Below are 18,481 nucleotides of genomic sequence, written 5' to 3' on the forward strand. Positions count from 1 at the left end.
CCCAATGTTCCCACTTCCATCCTGATCTTGCCCACGCCTCTCCCAGTTCAGTTTCTCTAGGAAATGTCACTGTAGGTCTTTTTTCCCCCTTCTTCTGATTCCCACAGGGTGAAAAAGGTGACCTGGGGATGACGGGCTTGCCAGGGTCAAGAGGACCAATGGGCTCCAAGGTCAGTGTGTTGGTCCAGATAGATTTTTCCAGGTCTTCTTACTAAGGTTCTGGAGCAGCTGATGTCTATAAAGTGGGGACTGGGTGGCTGCCGTCCTGGGCTGGGGATTGTCACAGATATTGGAGAGCCCCTTGCCAGAGTGTGCTTATCTTTACCAAAGCAGCCAAAGGGCTGCTTTGGGGGACATCGTGTCCTGGGACACAGGGGCAGAGGATGCCATTCCTGCTGTTATCTTGGGCAGCGAGGGTCAAGCCTCTGGACAACAAAGCAGAAGGAAACCTTTGTTCGGGCCTTTGGGAGAGTAAGAAAAGCAGTGTTCTTTTTAGGCCTGGTTTAAACACAACCCTCAGGGACATCTTTGTATTTACTGCTGCAACTCCCCCACCCCCCAAAAAAACTTGCAGCTCAATGTGGAGACACATCGCACCACCACATACAGGGATGGCTTCCACTCTTGCACCAAACCCAAAGGTCCTACAGGGCTGATTGTCAATTCACCTTCTGCTTTCTTTTAGGGCTACCCTGGATCCAGAGGGGAAAAGGTTGGTGCTTGTCTCTGAAGGCTCCCCAGAGCCTGGTCTGGGCTGTTGGGTCTGGGGTCAGTGATGAGCAGAGGATGGGGCCAGGGGTCTCTTTAGTCAGCGACTGCTGCCACCACTCCTAGATATTACCCTGTCCTTTGTCAGTGGGCTGCGAGACAGGAGTGAGGGGCCTCCTAGCCAGGGCAAGTGAGTTAGGGAGGAGCTCCCGGAGGAGGTGGAGGCCCCTCAGGCGGGGCAGTGAGAGCTGAAAGTTGTGCCAGGTGCAGCGTGAACACAGCTGACATGGGGTGCTGCACAAAAATGGCAGATGTGTTCTTAGAGCAAGCTTCTACCACACAACCTTCTTGTCTGTCAAAAACGGAGCAAAAAACAAAAAACCCAGCCAGACCCTGGGGACAAATTTCCTAGAGGATAAGAGAAAATCTGGGACCCGGAATTTTCTGTGGTTTGTCCTTTATTAGTGTAGAGGTCTTTGAGGTCCAAATAGAAGGTTATCTCACAAAGCATGCCTTCCCTGGGCCAGTCTCCTAACCTCTGAGCCTGTTTCTTTGCCTGGAAAGTGAGGGTGCTGACCTATGGAGCTTTCAGTTTGAAATGCTCCAGTTCCCCCTCCCCCACAATGGAGTTAACTCATTGACTCTCTCCTGTGGTTTCCTCCTAGGGATCCAGAGGTGAAAGGGGTGACCTGGGTCCCAAAGGAGAAAAGGTAATGGGCATTACATAAAAATGATAAACTTCAACAGGAGTGGCAGCCCCTGCCCACCCCCATCTTACAGGCTGACTGGCTGAATGAATGAATGAATGAATGGCTGACTGACTGATTTACTGACTGACTTACTGGTGGAATAATTAACTAACTGGCTGACTCTCTGACTGACTGGCTGGCTGGCTGACTGGCTGCTGACCAACCAGCTGATGGCTGGCTGGCTGGCTGGCTGGCTATCTGACTGACTGACTGACCAACTGGCTGGCTGGCTGACTGGCTGTCTGACTGACTGACTGACTGACCAACTGGCTGACTGGCTGGCTGGCTGGCTGGCTGACTGACTGGTTGTCTGTCTGACTGACTGGCTATCTGAATGACTGACTGACTGACCAACTGGCTGGCTGGCTGACTGGCTGACTGACCGACTGACTGACCGACTGGCTGACTGGCTGACTGGCTGACTGGCTATCTGACTGACTGACTGACTGACTGGCTGGCTGACTGGCTGGCTGGCTGACTGACAGGACTTTATCTTGAAGAGCTGACCAAACTCTTCCTCAGCCCCTTCAAGCATTATTTCAGAGGCAGTCACTGTGTTTGTTGTTCTCTTCACAGGGTTTCCCAGGACTTCCTGGAATGTTGGGGCAGAAAGTAAGTACCTAGAAGTAGTAAAAATAGGTCTCTGACTGACCGACTGGCTGACTGGCTGACTGGCTGACTGGCTATCTGACTGACTGACTGACTGACTGGCTGGCTGACTGGCTGGCTGGCTGACTGACAGGACTTTATCTTGAAGAGCTGACCAAACTCTTCCTCAGCCCCTTCAAGCATTATTTCAGAGGCAGTCACTGTGTTTGTTGTTCTCTTCACAGGGTTTCCCAGGACTTCCTGGAATGTTGGGGCAGAAAGTAAGTACCTAGAAGTAGTAAAAATAGGTCTCAGTAACAAATTAGACCTTCCAAGCACAGCGAAAAGAGGTCTGCCTCTCCATTCATCAGGCATGAAAAGCGGTTTTCGCTGTGGAAGTTTCTGGTTTGAAAGGGGAGCAAGTTGTTGAATGCATCAGTGGGACCTCCCTCCAGCTCAGTAGGAGGAAGGGATTCCCCACCTGAGTGGAGAGAGGCGTTCCCTGCATCTTCTGTCTGTCAGAGGGCTAGGGGACTGTTCAGAAGCAGAAAGCTTTGTGCCCGGGCACTCAGACTGGAGCAGCAGTGGTCAAGGGCCCTGGCGTGGGTTTGAGACCACTGCTGACTGCACCCAGCTCAGCGCTCCTTCAAGGGGGCACATGCACTGCCAGAGACCCACAGAGTTATTTTAGTGGGTGACAGCTAAAACATTTTTTATTTGATAGGTAAATTTATTATCTGTTTAAGTATTTAGTGGGATTTGCTTGGGACAAGGCTTAATAAAAAAGGAGTTAATTTGGTTGACTTAAAGGAAAACTATTCAGTGAATAACAATAGAATGGTGTGCAGATGTGATAAAACCTGTGAAAGTGGCAACTGAGTGACAGACTTTTTTTAAACTTTTACTTAAGGTTAGGGAAGAGGTATGGGGGGGGCGAGGGGAGTGTCAGAGAAAGGGTGCTTGAATGATCACTTAGGACAACCACCATCACAATGGTGGTTCCTCACGCTGTAAGGCACTGACATTGGAAACTTATTTTTGCCTAAGCCTCAGAGCATGATATTCTTCAAACAGGTAAACGGGATGCTTTCTTAGAACTCTAAATTGTTTTCAAGTTCACCTTAAAATTTTATTTTCCAAACTTGAATGAACAATTTTTATCTGACTTTCTCTCTTCAGTAGAGCATATTTAAATAATTTCAATCATCCGACATGATTATAATTTATCACTGCCTAAAGCTGTCAAAAATTCTTGTCTCTGCTACCTACATAGAGTGTTGGGTTAAAAATAAATAGATTAATTATATAAGCAAGTGAAAGGAAACATTAAGAGAGACAAATAATTTTATTTTAAAATACTTAGTTTAGGTTTTCATTCAGTGAAACAAGTTTAGGTTTTCATTCAGTGCAACAGTGGACATACATTCCTGTAAAATTAAGTATGACAGATTCTCTGCTCTGTACCATTTATTAGACTTGCCTTACAGAGTTCTCTCTCCCTCCCAGGGCGGCCTGTTTAAGACAGAGCTGATGTGATGACCATAATTAGGTCTTTGGAGAGAAATTAGATCCAGACATTACTGGCTGCTTCCAGCTGGTGAAGAGAAGGAGCACACTTTCTTCAGAAGATCTTTTCCAAAAAATTATGCTGTTTATGCTGCTGTTTTCTCCCAGCCAAACAAGATACCTCTCAGCCCCCTCTAAACAGCCAAGGAAAATTATGCAAACATCTCCATGGCCACAGAGAATCCACCCTATCCTAGCAGGCCGAAGGACATGACGGACAGGAAAGAAATCGTAGGTTTAGGGACAATTCTCGGTGAGGCAAAATGTTGGTAGCTTGACAAACTCATTATACTGGCTGAGCCAACAGGTAATTTCAGAGCTTTATGCTTGATCCTTACTGTGTATTGGTGTTCCCTGGAATTTTCCATCGTGTTGTACCTCCTCTGGCCTCCCTGGGAGGAGTCGTCTGGGTGTTTATCCTCGTCTGAGTGGCCGGGTCAGCTCTTCACGGGCACCAGCTATTGCCTAACAGGAACTCTCATGGCCGCTGTTGCTAAGCTTAGCTTGTGTGGTGCCTTCTGGGCTATGGAGGCGTTACTGGGGGTAGGAAGGATGCCCCGTGGGGTGGGTTCATGAGCTGAAGAAGCCACCAGTGGGCCTGGAATCCTGGAAGAACACGGGGAAGGAGGGGATGAACCAAAATGGAGAGGTGGGTTTTACAAAAGTCTGGCCTTAAACTCTGGAACTCTGCAGTTGGTACATTTGGTTCCGATGGTTCCAAATAGAGTTTTTTAATTAGGACTGTTGCTTACGCTGCTTTCCGTGCCTTTTACAATAACTAGATTGAGTCTGTGAACATGCATCTGGAACATCTCTCCCACTAAGAGTTTTTATCTGAATCAAATGAGAGTGAGGTGGGATTCAAACCAATTTTTTACTGAAGAGTGGGGAAATATATAACGTGAGCGGAATCATCCCAAAGATGACAGCTGCCAAAACTGCGTCCAATCATTCAAAAGCCCATGGATGTGAATTTGTGCTGAAAACAAAACAAAGCACAGCATAACATTTCAACTAAGAGAGAAGGCATTTCCCCCATCGGTGTCCCAGGCACAGGGGACCGAAGTGCAGGCGCCTCCCACCCTAGCCGCTCTGGATGGGGATTTAGGAACCAAAATGTGTGCTGCCCGGCAGCTGTCTCTCTCAGATAGTAACCTCCCCACCCACGGTAACATTCTCCTTCCCGTCCTCTTCCTTGAAAAACCTCTCTCCCTTCACACGACCTCATCGCTCTCCCAACCTCCCGGAGCAGCCCGCCTGGAAAAGACCGGGAGTGGCCAAGGAGAGGCCCCCTGGCCGGAGATTGGATCTACCTGGAGCTGAGCCGGATCCTTGTGCCCTCATTCCTCTCTTGCTTCTCCTTCTTCTTTCCAGGGTGAAATGGGACCAAAGGGCGAGCCCGGGATAGCAGGGCACCGGGGGCCCACAGGAAGACCAGGAAAACGAGGCAAGCAGGTATGGATCCCAGGGCTCACTGGACCTCCTGACCTGGGGTGCGGGTGTAGAGAGGTGGGCAGGTGGGGCGGACAGGTCAGGGATGTTGCGGGGACACAGTCTCCAGCATCCTCTGGGCTGGGAGGCAGGAGCAGCACCCCTTCCGGGGCGCCTGGGCTCTCCACCGAGGCGGGAGTTAGAGGCGGATGGGGTAGGATGCCCATCCAGCTGTGTCAAGGCTAGAGACAGGAGTGGGTCTTCGGTTCATAAGAACAGGTCTGTCTTATCCAAGGCAACTGGGGGTGGAAATCAGGTCTGCTCGTTCGCCCAGAAAACCTGCTTTTTGCCTCAGTGCCCCAGATGCAGATGAAGTTCTGGAATCAGCCCAGATATTTCCCTGCTGTTCAAGGATCTGCTGGGTCTCAGGGTGCTTTCTCCTCACTCAAAATCCCCATTTGTAAATGACCCGTTTGTTGGCACTATTCAGGGTTTAAGGAAAGTTTTCATTCTGAATTCCCCTGGTCAGCAGGCTCTTGTGTCAAACCATGTGATGTGAGCTGTCCCCAGGGCCTCAGAGAACCTCTCCCCTTTGCTCGAATGAGACGTGTGCCCCTTACCCTTTTGGTTGCCAGTCTGTTGGCTTTTTACCTCCTTTCCCATTATACATGTAATATATGATCATCACAGAAAACAGGAAATTCAGAAAACTAGGAAGGAAATCATCTAAAGACCTAACACCCAGGCACAGCCATGTTACCATGTATGTACACTTGCTTCCAGTATTATTGCTTCCGTGGACTTTCTAGTCGTTTGTTCCTTTAATATGTGATATATACTTATTGTATCCTAAATTTTTAACTTAAAAATCACAACACACACATTTTAACTTGTTACTGCATTCATTAAGCACTCTTACTCTTAAACATTTTTTTAAATCTCTGCATCGATTTTGATAAATGAGTAACCAGAGTAGATAGCTTGGACAAGAGAAGCCTAACCAAATTATAAACAATGCTGAGAAGTGAACGTGTTTGGGCACATTTCCATTCTTTCCTTAGGCTAGATCTGTGGCTTTCAGACTCTGGCTTCCATCAGAATCATCTTGGGGGCCGATTGAATACAGATTCCCTGCCCCGGGTGCACTGGTGGTGGTCCCAAGTGTGTCTCTCCTCTTCCCCAATGTCGAGGCCTTACTTCCCAAAGACTCTGATACAACCGTGGCTGCAGCATGGGTTGCTGTTGTTTCTGAAGCCCCACATGAGTCTAATGTGGTTCAGAACCACGGTAACACTACAAAGCCAATTCTGGTCTTTTCGAAATGAACTTAGGAACGACATAGACTCCAACCTGATGAATCAGCTTCCATGATGACTTTTGAAGTCACAATGTTCCAGTTTAATTTTTAAAGATTTACAGTTGGTGGCATGGCCATGGGTGGCTTCGCAATGATGCCACAGATACCAATTTCCTAAAAACTAGGCTCAGAAAAAGAAGAAGAAAAGGAAAAATCTTTTCCAAAAAATCGTTTTCTCCGCTACTGCTGCGTTCCATCCAGAATGTGTTATGCTTGGGGTTCGAGAAGCCGGTTGGCTTCTGTCATCTAATTCTTTCCTTGGGCAGTGTTTGTCTTGTCCTCGTTAGGGCCGAAGCCAAGAAGGCTCTTTCTTGATCCTGTTGAGAATGATTCTGTTGGAGCAATCTTAAAAACGACACCAGAACCACATCTGGGAGCTCAGAGAAGTTAGGGAAATGAGCTCATCTTCCTCCAAAGACGTTATAGACACCTGAGTGTGCTCCAGCCGGGACTGGACTCGTCAGCCTTGGGAGCGGGCCTCGGTACTTTCTTTTTGTCATGGATTAATTTCCTTGTAGAGTCTTACATACAGAGTGTTTGCTGAGCCATGGTGCTAAGAGTCTCTGGAGGTTATGGAAAGTCAGCCCAAATCCTGGAATCAGATATCTGGAAGGGGATCCAGGAGTAAGAACTTCAGATCCAGAAGGACTTTACAGACCACCGACCCAATTCCCTGCATGTAGTCACCAGAAAACCAGGGGCCAGGGAGTGGCCTGACCACCCAGGACCCCCAGCCAAGCCAGCTTCCAAGCAGGGTTAGAACCTGAAGATCTGAGACCAGCTTCTCCACGACAATCTTCACATCACCCTCCTGCTTCAGGCCTGGCCTCCGGGCAGACCCAGGACAGCAGCTCTTGACTTTATCACACAAATCTTCAGTCATGGAGACACAGCTTCCTTGACGGGAATCACCAGACTTGGTGGCAGTAAAGGAATAAAGAATGCTTTTCCTGGAAAGCGCTGCCCGGTGTGTCCTGCTCACAGGGGCGAGGCTGTTCTGAATAGATGACTGAGCCACAGAATATCTGATTATCGCTGAGGTCAGAACAAGGAGCGTTTCCAGCTCCTTCAAGCTGTGGCACTTCCTGTGCTCAGAGCCAGCTGATGTGGCTCTTAGAAAAACAAGACTTCGCTGTGGCTATATTAAGACGGTGTGACTTCCTTTGCCATCTGGGACCCATCTTGGTTGCCTCATGGAATGCTAAGACAAGGCTTAAGACTCCCTCCATGAGGGTGGAACTAGAGACAAACTCTGACTTCACGATCCCGCATTAAGTGTTTAAGAACTCCTTGGACATTGCCAAGAGAGCCCCCAGGGCCATGTTGACAAGGTAGCAGGTCACACATCACATGGTGGTGAAAGGCATGCCCGGCCTGCCTGTTCCCCAGGCTTGGGGAAGGTTACATTTCATTAGGTGGGCGAGGTAGCCACAGCACAAGGGTATGAAGGGGACCAGGCCAAAGCCATCAGGCACCAGTCACCGTCCTGGTCGGGCCCCGGGCGCGAGTGGACAGTTAGCAAATGGCCTGGGGGAAGGATCTAGTGGTGTGCCAGCCTTGGTTTCTGGGGTCATTCCTAAGGGCAGCTCTGGGGGGAGATGTGTGCTCTTAACCCTCCCAGAGCAGACAGCAAAGAGGACATGCTGTGTGGAAAGACTATACCTGCAGGTGTGCCTCTCGTTAAGAATCAGGACCTTTCTAACTGTGGGAAAAAGATGAAACCAAGCCAGTTGCTATGATAATCAGCTTGGCCCACACAAAGCCCTTGATTCTGTGCAAACCACTTTTTCGCCTTTGAGATCTCTGTTAGCCTCACAGCAAGCCTGTGCAGGTGTATATTGCCTGGCCCCATTTCACAGATGAGAAAACTGAGGCACAGAGCAACAACGTGAGTTACCCAGGGTCTCATGGCCAAGATGAAAACCTAGATCTCTCGACCTAGAGCCAACAAACTACATCCTCTTTATGTGTTCAGCTTCTCCTCCTTCCCCATTTGGTCTGGGGAAAGGAGGTGAACAAAACAGATTCTGGCCCGCAGGGAGCTTCTGTCTCCTGGAGAGACACAGAGGAAATGACCACACGAACAATGGTAGTTATGATCAGGGATAAAGGCCATGAAGGTAAAGGGCCTATGACAGGGAGAACTGACTTGGTCAGGCAAGATCAAGGAAGGCTTTGCCACAACTGTATTTTAGCTGGGAGCTGAAGGATGGGAGGGAGTTAGCTAGGCAGAAGGGTGGGATGAGGGGTTTGGAGCCGAGAGAAGAGTCTTGAGAAGGGAAAGAAAAGGCATGGTGCTGTTGAAGACCAAAAACGCCGAAAGGCTGGGACACGCGTGGAAAGCCTGGCCGTGCAAGGCTGTGGAGGCTGCAGTAAGGAGCTGGGTCTTTATCCTGAGAGCAGCAGGAGGCCACAGGGCGGGAACAGCTCTTGTGCTGAAACAGAAATTGTCCTGATGAGCAGGCAGAGGCCTGATGCCAGGTGACTGGCCTAAATGCCTGCTCTTTCCTGAGGCTTTCTTTCCTCACCTGCCCAGTGAGGGGTGTGGTTTGGATTGGTTCCTATTCGCTGTCAGGTGCTATGTGTCTAGGACAGAGCAAGAAGTGATGTCTGTAGAAAACAAATTTACTGTTACCAGAGGGGAGAGGGATGGGGGGAGGGGCATATTAGGGGTGTGGGATTAACAGATACACACTACTATACATAAAATAGATAAGCAGCAAGGATTTACCATGTAGCACAGGGAACTATACTCAATATTTTGTAATGACCTATAATGGAATATAATCTCCCAAAAAACCCCACCAAATCCCTATGATGTACACCTGAAACTAACACAATATTGTAAATCAACTCTACTTCAATTTTTTTAAAAAAAAGTAATGTCTATAAACATGCATCCATCACTGTCTCAAATGTCACTTGCCCTGAGGTTTTTAGGAGCTTGCTGGTCCCTCTGGGACCTCTGGGACTGCATCCTCCCCCTGGCACTTGCTCCAAAGTGCAAGGTGGTCCCTAATTTAGAGATGAATGGGGGAGGAGGTTTGCCATGTCCTGCTTTTATAATGGGCTCTGCCTTTCTCTCTGTCAGGGGCAGAAGGGAGATAGTGGAGTTATGGGCCCACCAGGCAAACCTGGGCCTTCTGGTCAACCTGGCCGTCCGGGCGCCCCAGGCCCCCCGGGTCCCCCGTCTGCAGGTAAGAGCTACACTGCTTCACCTGATCCACACTGTTGCCGTCCTGGCCAGCCTCCCAGAGAGCACAGGGAGATGTCAGCAGAGGCCTGCCTTGTGTTCTGAGTTGGAAAATGCCTGAAGCATTTCAATATATTTCTAATTTATCCACAATTAGGCCCATTCAAATTTTACACGAGAGAGATAAACACTATTCTGGCTTTGTTTTTGTATTTTGGAGAGCAAATAGAGGAGTGAAAAAGAAAAAAAAATCACATTGGTGATGTCATTTACACTTTAAGTGAAAAATAACAGGCAAGTATTTCATCAACTAACACCCTTTCCTAGAAGAACGTTTCATGGCTCCAAGCAATGCTTTTAAACCTAGAAGTAAAGATGACATTGCAAATTTTTCTGTCTTACACAGTGTTATAAGAGTCCTTACAGATTTGCATCGAATATAGAAAGAAATCACTATAAAGGAATGAACAGGTACACTGCTACCTTGCTTTACCTAGTTTAATTTGAGGAGCTAAGCCTTTTATTTAGCTTGTCAGCTCAAGGGAAGGCCTTCATAGCACATCATCTATGTAAGCACAGCATCTCTAGGTCCAAGAATACTGCTTACTGACTGTGCAAGATTCTTTGTCCTCAGTTATACAAAAGGAATCAAAATTTTAACTTTTTTTTTTTTTTTTTTGCGGTACGCGGGCGTCTTCACTGTTGTGCCCTCTCCCGTTGCGGAGCACAGGCTCCGGACGCGCAGGCTCAGCGGCCATGGCTCACAGGACCAGCCGCTCCGCGGCATGTGGGATCCTCCCGGTCCGGGCACGAACCCGTGTCCCCTGCATTGGCAGGCGGACTCTCAACCACTGCGCCACCAGGGAAGCCCCCTCAAAATTTTTATTCTAATTCTTTTCTTAAGAAAATGAAGGGATTTAAAAATCCCAAAGTGCACTTTTCCCCACTGTGGCGAAGTGTTTACAACCACATCATGGGAAGGTCAAGAAATGTCATTTTATTAATCCTTTAAACCAAATGAAAACTGGCTCTGAGACTCCAACCTGCTAGGATGCCAGGGAAATTCAATCTCAGGCATTAATGGGGTTCTCTCCACTTCTTCAACTGCCACAGAACCGTGGGGCAAAGATCCTGGGGAGTTATGGCAGATAAACATCACGGGAGGTCCCTCCAGCCCTTGATCTGCCCCATTCATCTCTGAAACGCCTGTTGCCCCAGGCCACACGGTCAGACATGTGACCACCTCCCTCACGCCCGGCTTGGTTATCAGATCATGTCCAAGCCTGAGAATCCTGCTCCCCAAGGTTCAACCTTCCCAGGAGGGCCCCACAGCCGTTGCTCCTGAGACCTTGGCTCTCCTCCAGGATTTGGGGGTCCCCGTCCTCCCACATCTGGGGTGATCCTTCCTTTTCTGTCCTCCAGCCCCTCCCTCCTCACACTCCTCATACAGCGCCGCCCCCTTTGGAGCTTTTCTCTTTTGAGAACAGAAGGCAGAAGTCTTTAAACAGTACGTGTTTCTCAGCAAGAGCAAGAGAGCACAAAGTCTTGCCACCTCCTTGAAGTCAGGAAGGAAAAAATAACGGAAGAACAAACATCAATTACTGTGACGAGTTATCCTGCCACCCTTATTTCTAACTGTTAGGGGAGCTGGATTGAGATGCAGCTCAGGCCCTGTGTCCCTGCCCAGACCCTGTTTCCCTGCATTGACTGGATGATCTGGATGAAGGTTCTGCCAGCCAGTCCTTTCCCTCCTTGGTTCGGACGCATAACGTTCCACTTGAGCCCATGACCCTGAGCTGCCAACACCAGAGAATGGGAGTGTGGCCTGAAGCCCCGCGTTTGCCTTTGGAAGGGATGCTCTTGACCCTTGGGGTATTTAGGAGCTCACAAAACTGAGGAATAGCCAGGAGGCGTGCAGTTGGGGGGCGTCCTCAGCAAACTAAGACCTCACTGGTCTCACTGTGTGTATCTGACTTGAATCCTGGTTCCCTCCTAGGACCTGGGGTGGGGTGAGACGGGCAGGGCCTGGAGACCCTCAGCAGCTCCCTCAGATGCCCGCTGTTTTGTCTTGCCAACCCCATCCCTGTAGCAGGGCCAACGTAATCCTATTTTCTCTCCTGGGTCCTCTAGCACCTTGTCTTTCAGCCTGGTATGCCCACCCCCTTCCCTCTCTACCACCCCATCCTCTACGAGATCCCAGCCTCAGCGGCCTCTGCCCTCCAGTGGACTCTGCTGTCTGTTGAGCTGGAGCATATTCCTACGGTCCCTCTGGGTCCACGTGGCCTGAAATAGTGTTCCCGTCATCCTTTGGTCCAGGGGTCCCCAACCCCCAGGCCTGTTAGGAGCCAGGCCGCACAGCAGGAGGTGAGTGGCGAGCGAGTGAAGCTCATCTGCCGCTCCCCATTGCTCGCGTTACCGCCTGGACCGTCCCCCCACCCCTACCCCCCGGGTCCGTGGAAAAATTGTCTTCCAGGAAACCGGTCCCTGGCGCCAAAAACGTTGGGGACCGCTGCTCTGGTCCACCCCACCAACTCCTCTCCTTCCTTCAAAGCCCTCTCTTCAGTAAGGCCTTCTTGGTCCCTAACGGGATGAGTCTCCTTCCCTTGGGCCCCAGTCCCACGTTGCATCTGCTACGGCCCCTCCACTGTTAACTGTTTTCTGCAGATGTGCTTCCTCTTCCTTCTAGATGGCAGGTCCTTGAGGCAGGGTCTTGGCCAAGTCAGCTTTGCATCCGCATGGCACGGGGCAGGTGGGGTGCGTGGGGCTGGCCCCTGCAGGTGCTCACACACCTGGTCTACTTTGACTCTCGGCTGTCCCACCTGGATTGTTGCATGGCAGCCAATCAGGATGCGGGCCAGCTCTTTGACTGATGTCCCCTCCCTGTGCTTTCCTTTGGGTCGTTTCCCTTCTGGGGAACCTCCCAGAGTGAGGCTGCTGAAGAAAATGGGGCAAGAGTCCTGCTCTTTAGAAATGTTTTGGGGGGGATGCGTAGAGAAGGAAAGGGAGGAGTTTAAAAGAGACCTTCCTGTTCCCGGGACAAGCTAGATCATCATCAGGAGTTGGAAGAGGCCTCCAAAGCGATTTCTGAGACTACCTTTGAGAGCCTGATAAAGTTCCACTCTCAGGAAAAAAATGTGTCTACCTACATCCAAGATTCTGCTCACTGCTTCCCAGAGCTCCAGACCCCCTGCCCCCGATCCATCTTGGGATATCCTCAGGCTCTGTGGACCCCAGGTTAGGTTAAACTGCCTGGTCTGGTCCATCCCTCTCTTTATAGATGAGAACTTTGAGCCTCAGAGATCACAGAGAGTCCCCAAGGTCACAGAGCTGACTGGTGGCCACTCCTGGTCCAGAATCGGTCTGTGACTCCTGGTCCCGAGACCCTCCCACGTAGCCATGCAGCTTCTGCAGGGGCAGAGTGGGATGGGGGTGACATGGAGACGACTCCATGGTTCCTCTGCCTTCTCCCAGGTCACCCCTCGGACCTGCTCCCACTGCAGCGGCCAGCAGAGATGGGAGGCTCCCTGAGCAAAGATGCAGAGCTGGGTCCTCCGGCTGCCGGGGATGGGGGAGAGGCTGCCCGCTGGACAAGCTCCGAGGGGCTGAGTTGGGGAAGTTTGGGTTGCTGTGCCCTTCAGTGCAGCCTGGCAGGAAGCAGGCAGGGGTAATGGATGCCCTTGGACAGCTGGGAGGAAGCGGCAGGGAAATGATGGCGGGGGGGAGGGGGGCAGGAAGCAGGCTCCCTGCCACATCCTGTCGTCCTATGTGGAGGCCACCTCTGCTTCTGGTGCCTGGTGCTGGGGGGCAGGACGGTTCTGGGGAGGTGGAGGGGGCAGGAGCTCCTCATTACCCAGGTTAACCAAGAAAGAGAGGCTGGGGATGGGGGAGGGAACCATGGCAAAATGCCTTTAGGATGTAATTTGCAATAACCAATTTACAAATTTGGCTGAGTCCTTCCTGACCCCAGACAGGGCATAAGTGAATCATTGTGGTACCTGGGAATTGCCAGCTTCCTGGGAGCATCAGTATTCCTGGACACATGTCTTTTGAAGGGCAGAGTGTTAAATCAAACATGAACTCAAATCTCAGCCTCACCACTAATTAGCTGGATAATGGGACAAACTCCTGAGCCTCTCTGAGGCTGTGGTTCTGGAGGAGAAGTTGGCGGTCACAGAGCCTGCTGGAAGGCGGCTCCCATGCTCTCCCGTCCTTGGTTAACTCCCCAGAACATTCCTGAGCTGGTGGGGTCTCTGTCCCTCCAAGCATGAGACTGGCATTCCTCCCAGATTGTATTTGTATTTCTTGTTAGAACGAGCGACCATAACTTGGTGTAAGATGCTGGCAAGTCTCCCTTCCCGGCAGGCTGGCAGCATCCCCATCTTGGACACGTCTGTCCACCGGCTCAGGAAGGCTCAGGGTGGGGGCATTCCCGCTGGGGTCTCCTCCTCCAGCTGCAGCTGCTTCCTCGGGGTTCTGACCAGACCTCTCCCCCTGGGGTCATTTTTTCCCCACCCTTGTGGAATCTGCAAACCATGTCCCCAATTGCTGACTGCCCTCGATATAGTAATACAACCTGAAACCAATGACTGGCTGATCTCCAAGCTCCCCCTTATTTTCCCAGCAGGAGGGGTACTTACTTATCTCTGTTTTCGGTGCCCATCTTTTCCTCTCTTTCTTCTCTCCCTGTTGGTGGCTCTGGCTCTAGCACTTTTCTGCCAGCCGGAGTGGGACCTCTAGTCTTTTGTGAAGACCTTCCCTTTCCAGTTAGTCTGCATTCATTCATTCAGTTATCAAACATGTACTGTGCCCCTACTTTATGCCAAGCCCTGGTGAGTGAAAACAGGCATCCACCTGCCTTTGTGGAGCTGACATTCCCCTGGGGAAGATCCAGCTGGCCTGGATAATCTCACAGTGAATAGAATCACAGAGATAAGTGCCAGGAAGAAAAGGCCGGGGGAACTAAGAAACTGTACTCAGTGTGAACAGGGTGGTGCGTGAGGATTCAGAAAGGCTTCCCTGAGGAAGTGATGTAGGAACCCAGGTCAGGAGTGAGCCAGGAGGTGCCTGGGAAGGGAGGGATGGTGGGTGAAGACGAGGATAGTCTGGTGGGGGGTTTTGTGCAAAGACCATTTCCCGAGACCAACGGCTCTCAACCTCGGTGCTCACTTGTGAGAGCTTTGAAAAGCACGGATGCCTGTGTTCCATTCTCAGCAGTCCTGATGGAATTGGACTGGAGTGTGGCCTGGGCATCAGGGCCTTTACAAGTCAAGGTGAGAACTACTACCCTAGTAGGCCTCCTACCTTTCAGGGAGTGAATTTCCTGATCATATCTTTTCCGGACACTTTTTTCAGAATCAGGTAAGAGCAAATAGGCTGAGCATTTTCAAACATTCCATTTCTTCCAGAAGAAATCAAAGAAACCCACATTCAGAAATCCCTTTGTTAAATTCCTATATATAAGAACAAAATAAAATGAGTAAAAAAATAATGAAAGTTATCAGCCAGCAATGCACTCATCAGGAAGAAGTCTAAATAATGGTCTAAACATAAGTAGGGATTGTTTCCCTCCTACAACAAAGAAGTCCAGAGGTGGACAGTGGCTGGCTTTAGTTCAGCCTCTAGGTCTCGCTCTCAGGGCCCCAGGCCCCATGAGGCCCTGGTCTTCCCTGCGATGTGGCTTCTCTTCTCACACTTGTTACTTCATTGTTGCAGCGCAGCTGCTGCCGCACCAGACATCTTGTCTGTCTTCCAGACAGGAAGGAGGAACTGTGTCTCCCTCCAGCTATGCTTCCCCCTTATCAGGAGAGACTTCCCCATCACCCTTCTCCCACCACGGGTCTTACATTGGCTGACACTGTGGCACCTGGTCACCTCCAGGAGCAAGGGGGTCTGGGAAGTAGAATGCCCATCTGTCTGGTCTCTAAAGTATAGAGAGAGGGAAGGGAGGAAGAGGGTTGGGAAAGGTGTTGCCACACCCAGTGTGGTTAAGGGACCCACACCTTGGATCAGAAATGTCTCTCTGGACCTCTCCTCCAGGCCTCCCTGAAACACCGCAGACTTCAAACTTCTTTCTGTCGTGAAGGTTGCTGACACCTCCCTGGGCTGTTTGGTTTTCTCTTCCTTTGCTAGTAACAGCAGTCTGTTGCTTCCTAGGACACCTTGTAATGGGACCCAAAGGGGAAAGAGGATTTCCCGGGCCTCCAGGAAGATGTCTTTGTGGCCCTCCCATGAATGTGAATAACCCTTCCTATGGGGAGTCTGCATATGGGCCCAGTTCCCCACGAGTTCCTGTGGTAAGGCTCTTCCGGGCGGAATCTGGGGTGGTCATCCTTCAGGACTCTTCACATGATTGATGCTCCCCGGGCTTTGTAAAAGCCTTTTAGTAAAACTTATTTCCTCCGTTATACTGGGCACAAGCTCGTTACAGGAAATTGGAAAACAAGGGAAAATCAAAAGAAGAAAACCAAGGTTGTGGGTCTATTTTGGAGTATTTTCTTTGCCTTTTTTTTTTTTTTTCCTGGCTGTGCCATACATCTTGCAGGATCTTAGTTCCCCGACCAGGGATTGAACCCAGGCCTTGACAGTGAGAGCGTGGAGTCCTAACCACTGGACTGCCAGGGAATTCCCTTCTTTGTCTTTTCTAAGAAAAAAAAAAAAATTATAGAAAACTTCAAATAAATACAAAAGCAGAACTATTTAGCGTAAGGAACCTCTCTGTACTCTTTACCCAAGTTCAACAATTATCAACTGCCGGCTAATCTTGTTTCCTTTTTACGCTTACTCACGACAGCCTACCTACCTTAGATTATCTTAAAGTAAACCCGGACATCAATTCGTAATTTGAATGGGTACGTAATACTCTGTCCATCATGTGGCTGTGCTGTGATTTATTTAACCAGAGCCCAATTGTCAGATATGTATCAGATGCTCCCAAGTTTTCCCTGATATAAATAACATTGTAATGAACACTTTGAGTATAGGATTTTTCTTAAGAATCATTTCCAGATGTTGAATTACTTGATTAGATGACATCACCTTTTTATTTATGTCTTTGTAACATTTTTTTTTTATTTTTATTTTTTTGCGGTACGCGGGCCTCTCACTGCTGTGGCCTCTCCCGTTGCGGAGCACAGGCTCCGGACGCGCAGGCTCAGCGGCCATGGCTCACGGGCCCAGCCGCTCCGCGGCACGTGGGATCCTCCCGGACCGAGGCGCGAACCCGCGTCCCCTGCATCGGCAGGCGGACTCACAACCACTGCGCCACCAGGGAAACCCTGTAACATTTTTTTTTAAATATATATTTATTTATTTATTTGGCTATGTCGGGTCTTAGTTGCGGCACGCGGGATCTTCGTTGCGGCGGCAGGCTTAGTTGCCCCACATGTGGGATCCTAGTTCCCCAAACAGGGATCGAACCTGCGTCCCCTGCATTGGAAGGCAGATTCTTAACCACTGGACCACCAGGGAAGTCCCCAAGTCTTTGTAACATTTTAAATGTTATAAATTTTAAACCATGGTAGATATTTTTATTTCAAACTCAGACATTAGGAACTGGATTGGGAAGATGTGGGAATCAAGACATTGGTCCCCACTTCAGGAGGGATGCAGGAGTGTAAAAGCAACCCCCCCTTCCCACTGATCACCAGCCCAAGGTCAGGGATTGTTTCCTCCTCTGGCTCTTCCCCCGCCCTCCGTAGAAGTGTTTCCTGAAATCCTCACCAATGTTTCCTCTGGCAGATATTTGTGGTCAACAACCAGGAGGAGCTTGAGAGATTGAACACCCAAAATGCCATTGCCTTCCGCAGAGACCAGAGGTCTCTGTACTTCAAGGACAGCCTTGGCTGGCTCCCCATCCAGGTACTGGGCCCTCAGCACACACCCCATCGGCAGAGGGACGCATCTCCAAAGGAAGGAGAGGCCTGGCGCAGAGCTTTCCATGGAAGTCTGAGCGCCCTCCCTCAGCCTGCCTCTGAGAGGTCTCCATGCCCCGGCTCCCCACGTGGAGCTCTGCTCTGGGCCAAGGCTCCAGACAGGCTCCCAGCCCCGCAAAGCCTTCCTGCCAACCACAGAGCTCTGGCTACAGGGGAGGAGTGCCCTTCCCCCACTGCCCTGCCCCCGCCCAGAGCCTCTGTCCCCGGTGCCCGGCTACCTGTCCCACCGTACCGGTAACCGTGCTGTGTTTCTCTGGCCAGCTGACGCCTTTCTACCCTGTGGACTACCCCGTAGACCACCGTGGCTCCTGCGGGGACGGGGTCCTGCAGCCGGGGGAGGAGTGTGATGACGGGAACGGCGATGTGGGTGACGACTGCATCCGTGAGTGGCCCCAGCTTGAACCGCCGCTGGGTGGGGTCAGGCCAAGCCCTGGACACCAGCTGTGCTGGTTTGGGACAGTTCTAGAGCCAGAGCTGGGCTGCTGGGGGGACGACCCTCCCCACTCAGGCCAGACGTGAGCCCTCCCACCGTCCAAGCATGGCGATGGGGTTGCTGTCAAGGATCTTGGCCCCAGAGAAGCCACCGGGCCCTCCCTTTCTTTTGAATCCTACTTCTTGGCAAAACCCACGTTCTAATCCAAATTCTTATCAAAAGATAAAGGTGATGCACGACTGAGAGGCAGACGGGAGAAGGCAAGAATCTGAATCAGGACTCATTTTTAGCAGACAGAGTCCTCATAGCAGAGCTCTGTTTGGGGGATTGGGCGGCTGGGCAACCTTCAGGCTTATGGATGCTACCGGGACAGGCAGGCAGCATAGGGCTAAAGCGTCGTTTTCTTTCTTCTTCTTTTTTTTTTGTTTTGCTATACGCAGGCCTCTCACTGCCATGGCCTCTCCCGTTGCGGAGCACAGGCTCCGGACGCGCAGGCTCAGCGGCCATGGCTCACGGGCCCAGCCG

General features: G+C 50.5%; 1 protein-coding gene across 3 annotated transcripts in view; it reads left to right on the top strand.

The window, feature by feature from the left end:
* Window positions 1-26: 26 nt before the first annotated feature.
* Window positions 27-18,481, top strand: part of LOC102978854 (acetylcholinesterase collagenic tail peptide) — a 22,803-nt gene continuing 4,348 nt past the window's right edge. The window contains exons 1-9 of one of the 3 annotated variants that reach the window (XM_028487235.2): window positions 40-170; window positions 686-712; window positions 1,374-1,418; window positions 2,291-2,326; window positions 4,986-5,066; window positions 9,491-9,596; window positions 15,731-15,885; window positions 17,330-17,449; window positions 17,785-17,905. In XM_028487235.2, the coding sequence (XP_028343036.1) occupies window positions 129-170; window positions 686-712; window positions 1,374-1,418; window positions 2,291-2,326; window positions 4,986-5,066; window positions 9,491-9,596; window positions 15,731-15,885; window positions 17,330-17,449; window positions 17,785-17,905 (733 nt within the window). In that variant the 5' untranslated portion in view covers window positions 40-128. Of the gene's footprint in view, window positions 171-685; window positions 713-1,373; window positions 1,419-2,290; window positions 2,327-4,985; window positions 5,067-9,490; window positions 9,597-15,730; window positions 15,886-17,329; window positions 17,762-17,784; window positions 17,906-18,481 lie in introns of those variants that run through there. The other 2 variants (XM_055083616.1, XM_055083615.1) reach the window with 2 other exon arrangements.

The sequence above is a fragment of the Physeter macrocephalus genome, unplaced genomic scaffold (assembly GCF_002837175.3).
Source record: "Physeter macrocephalus isolate SW-GA unplaced genomic scaffold, ASM283717v5 random_1240, whole genome shotgun sequence".
In the NCBI taxonomy this organism is placed as follows: Eukaryota; Metazoa; Chordata; class Mammalia; order Artiodactyla; family Physeteridae; genus Physeter; species Physeter macrocephalus.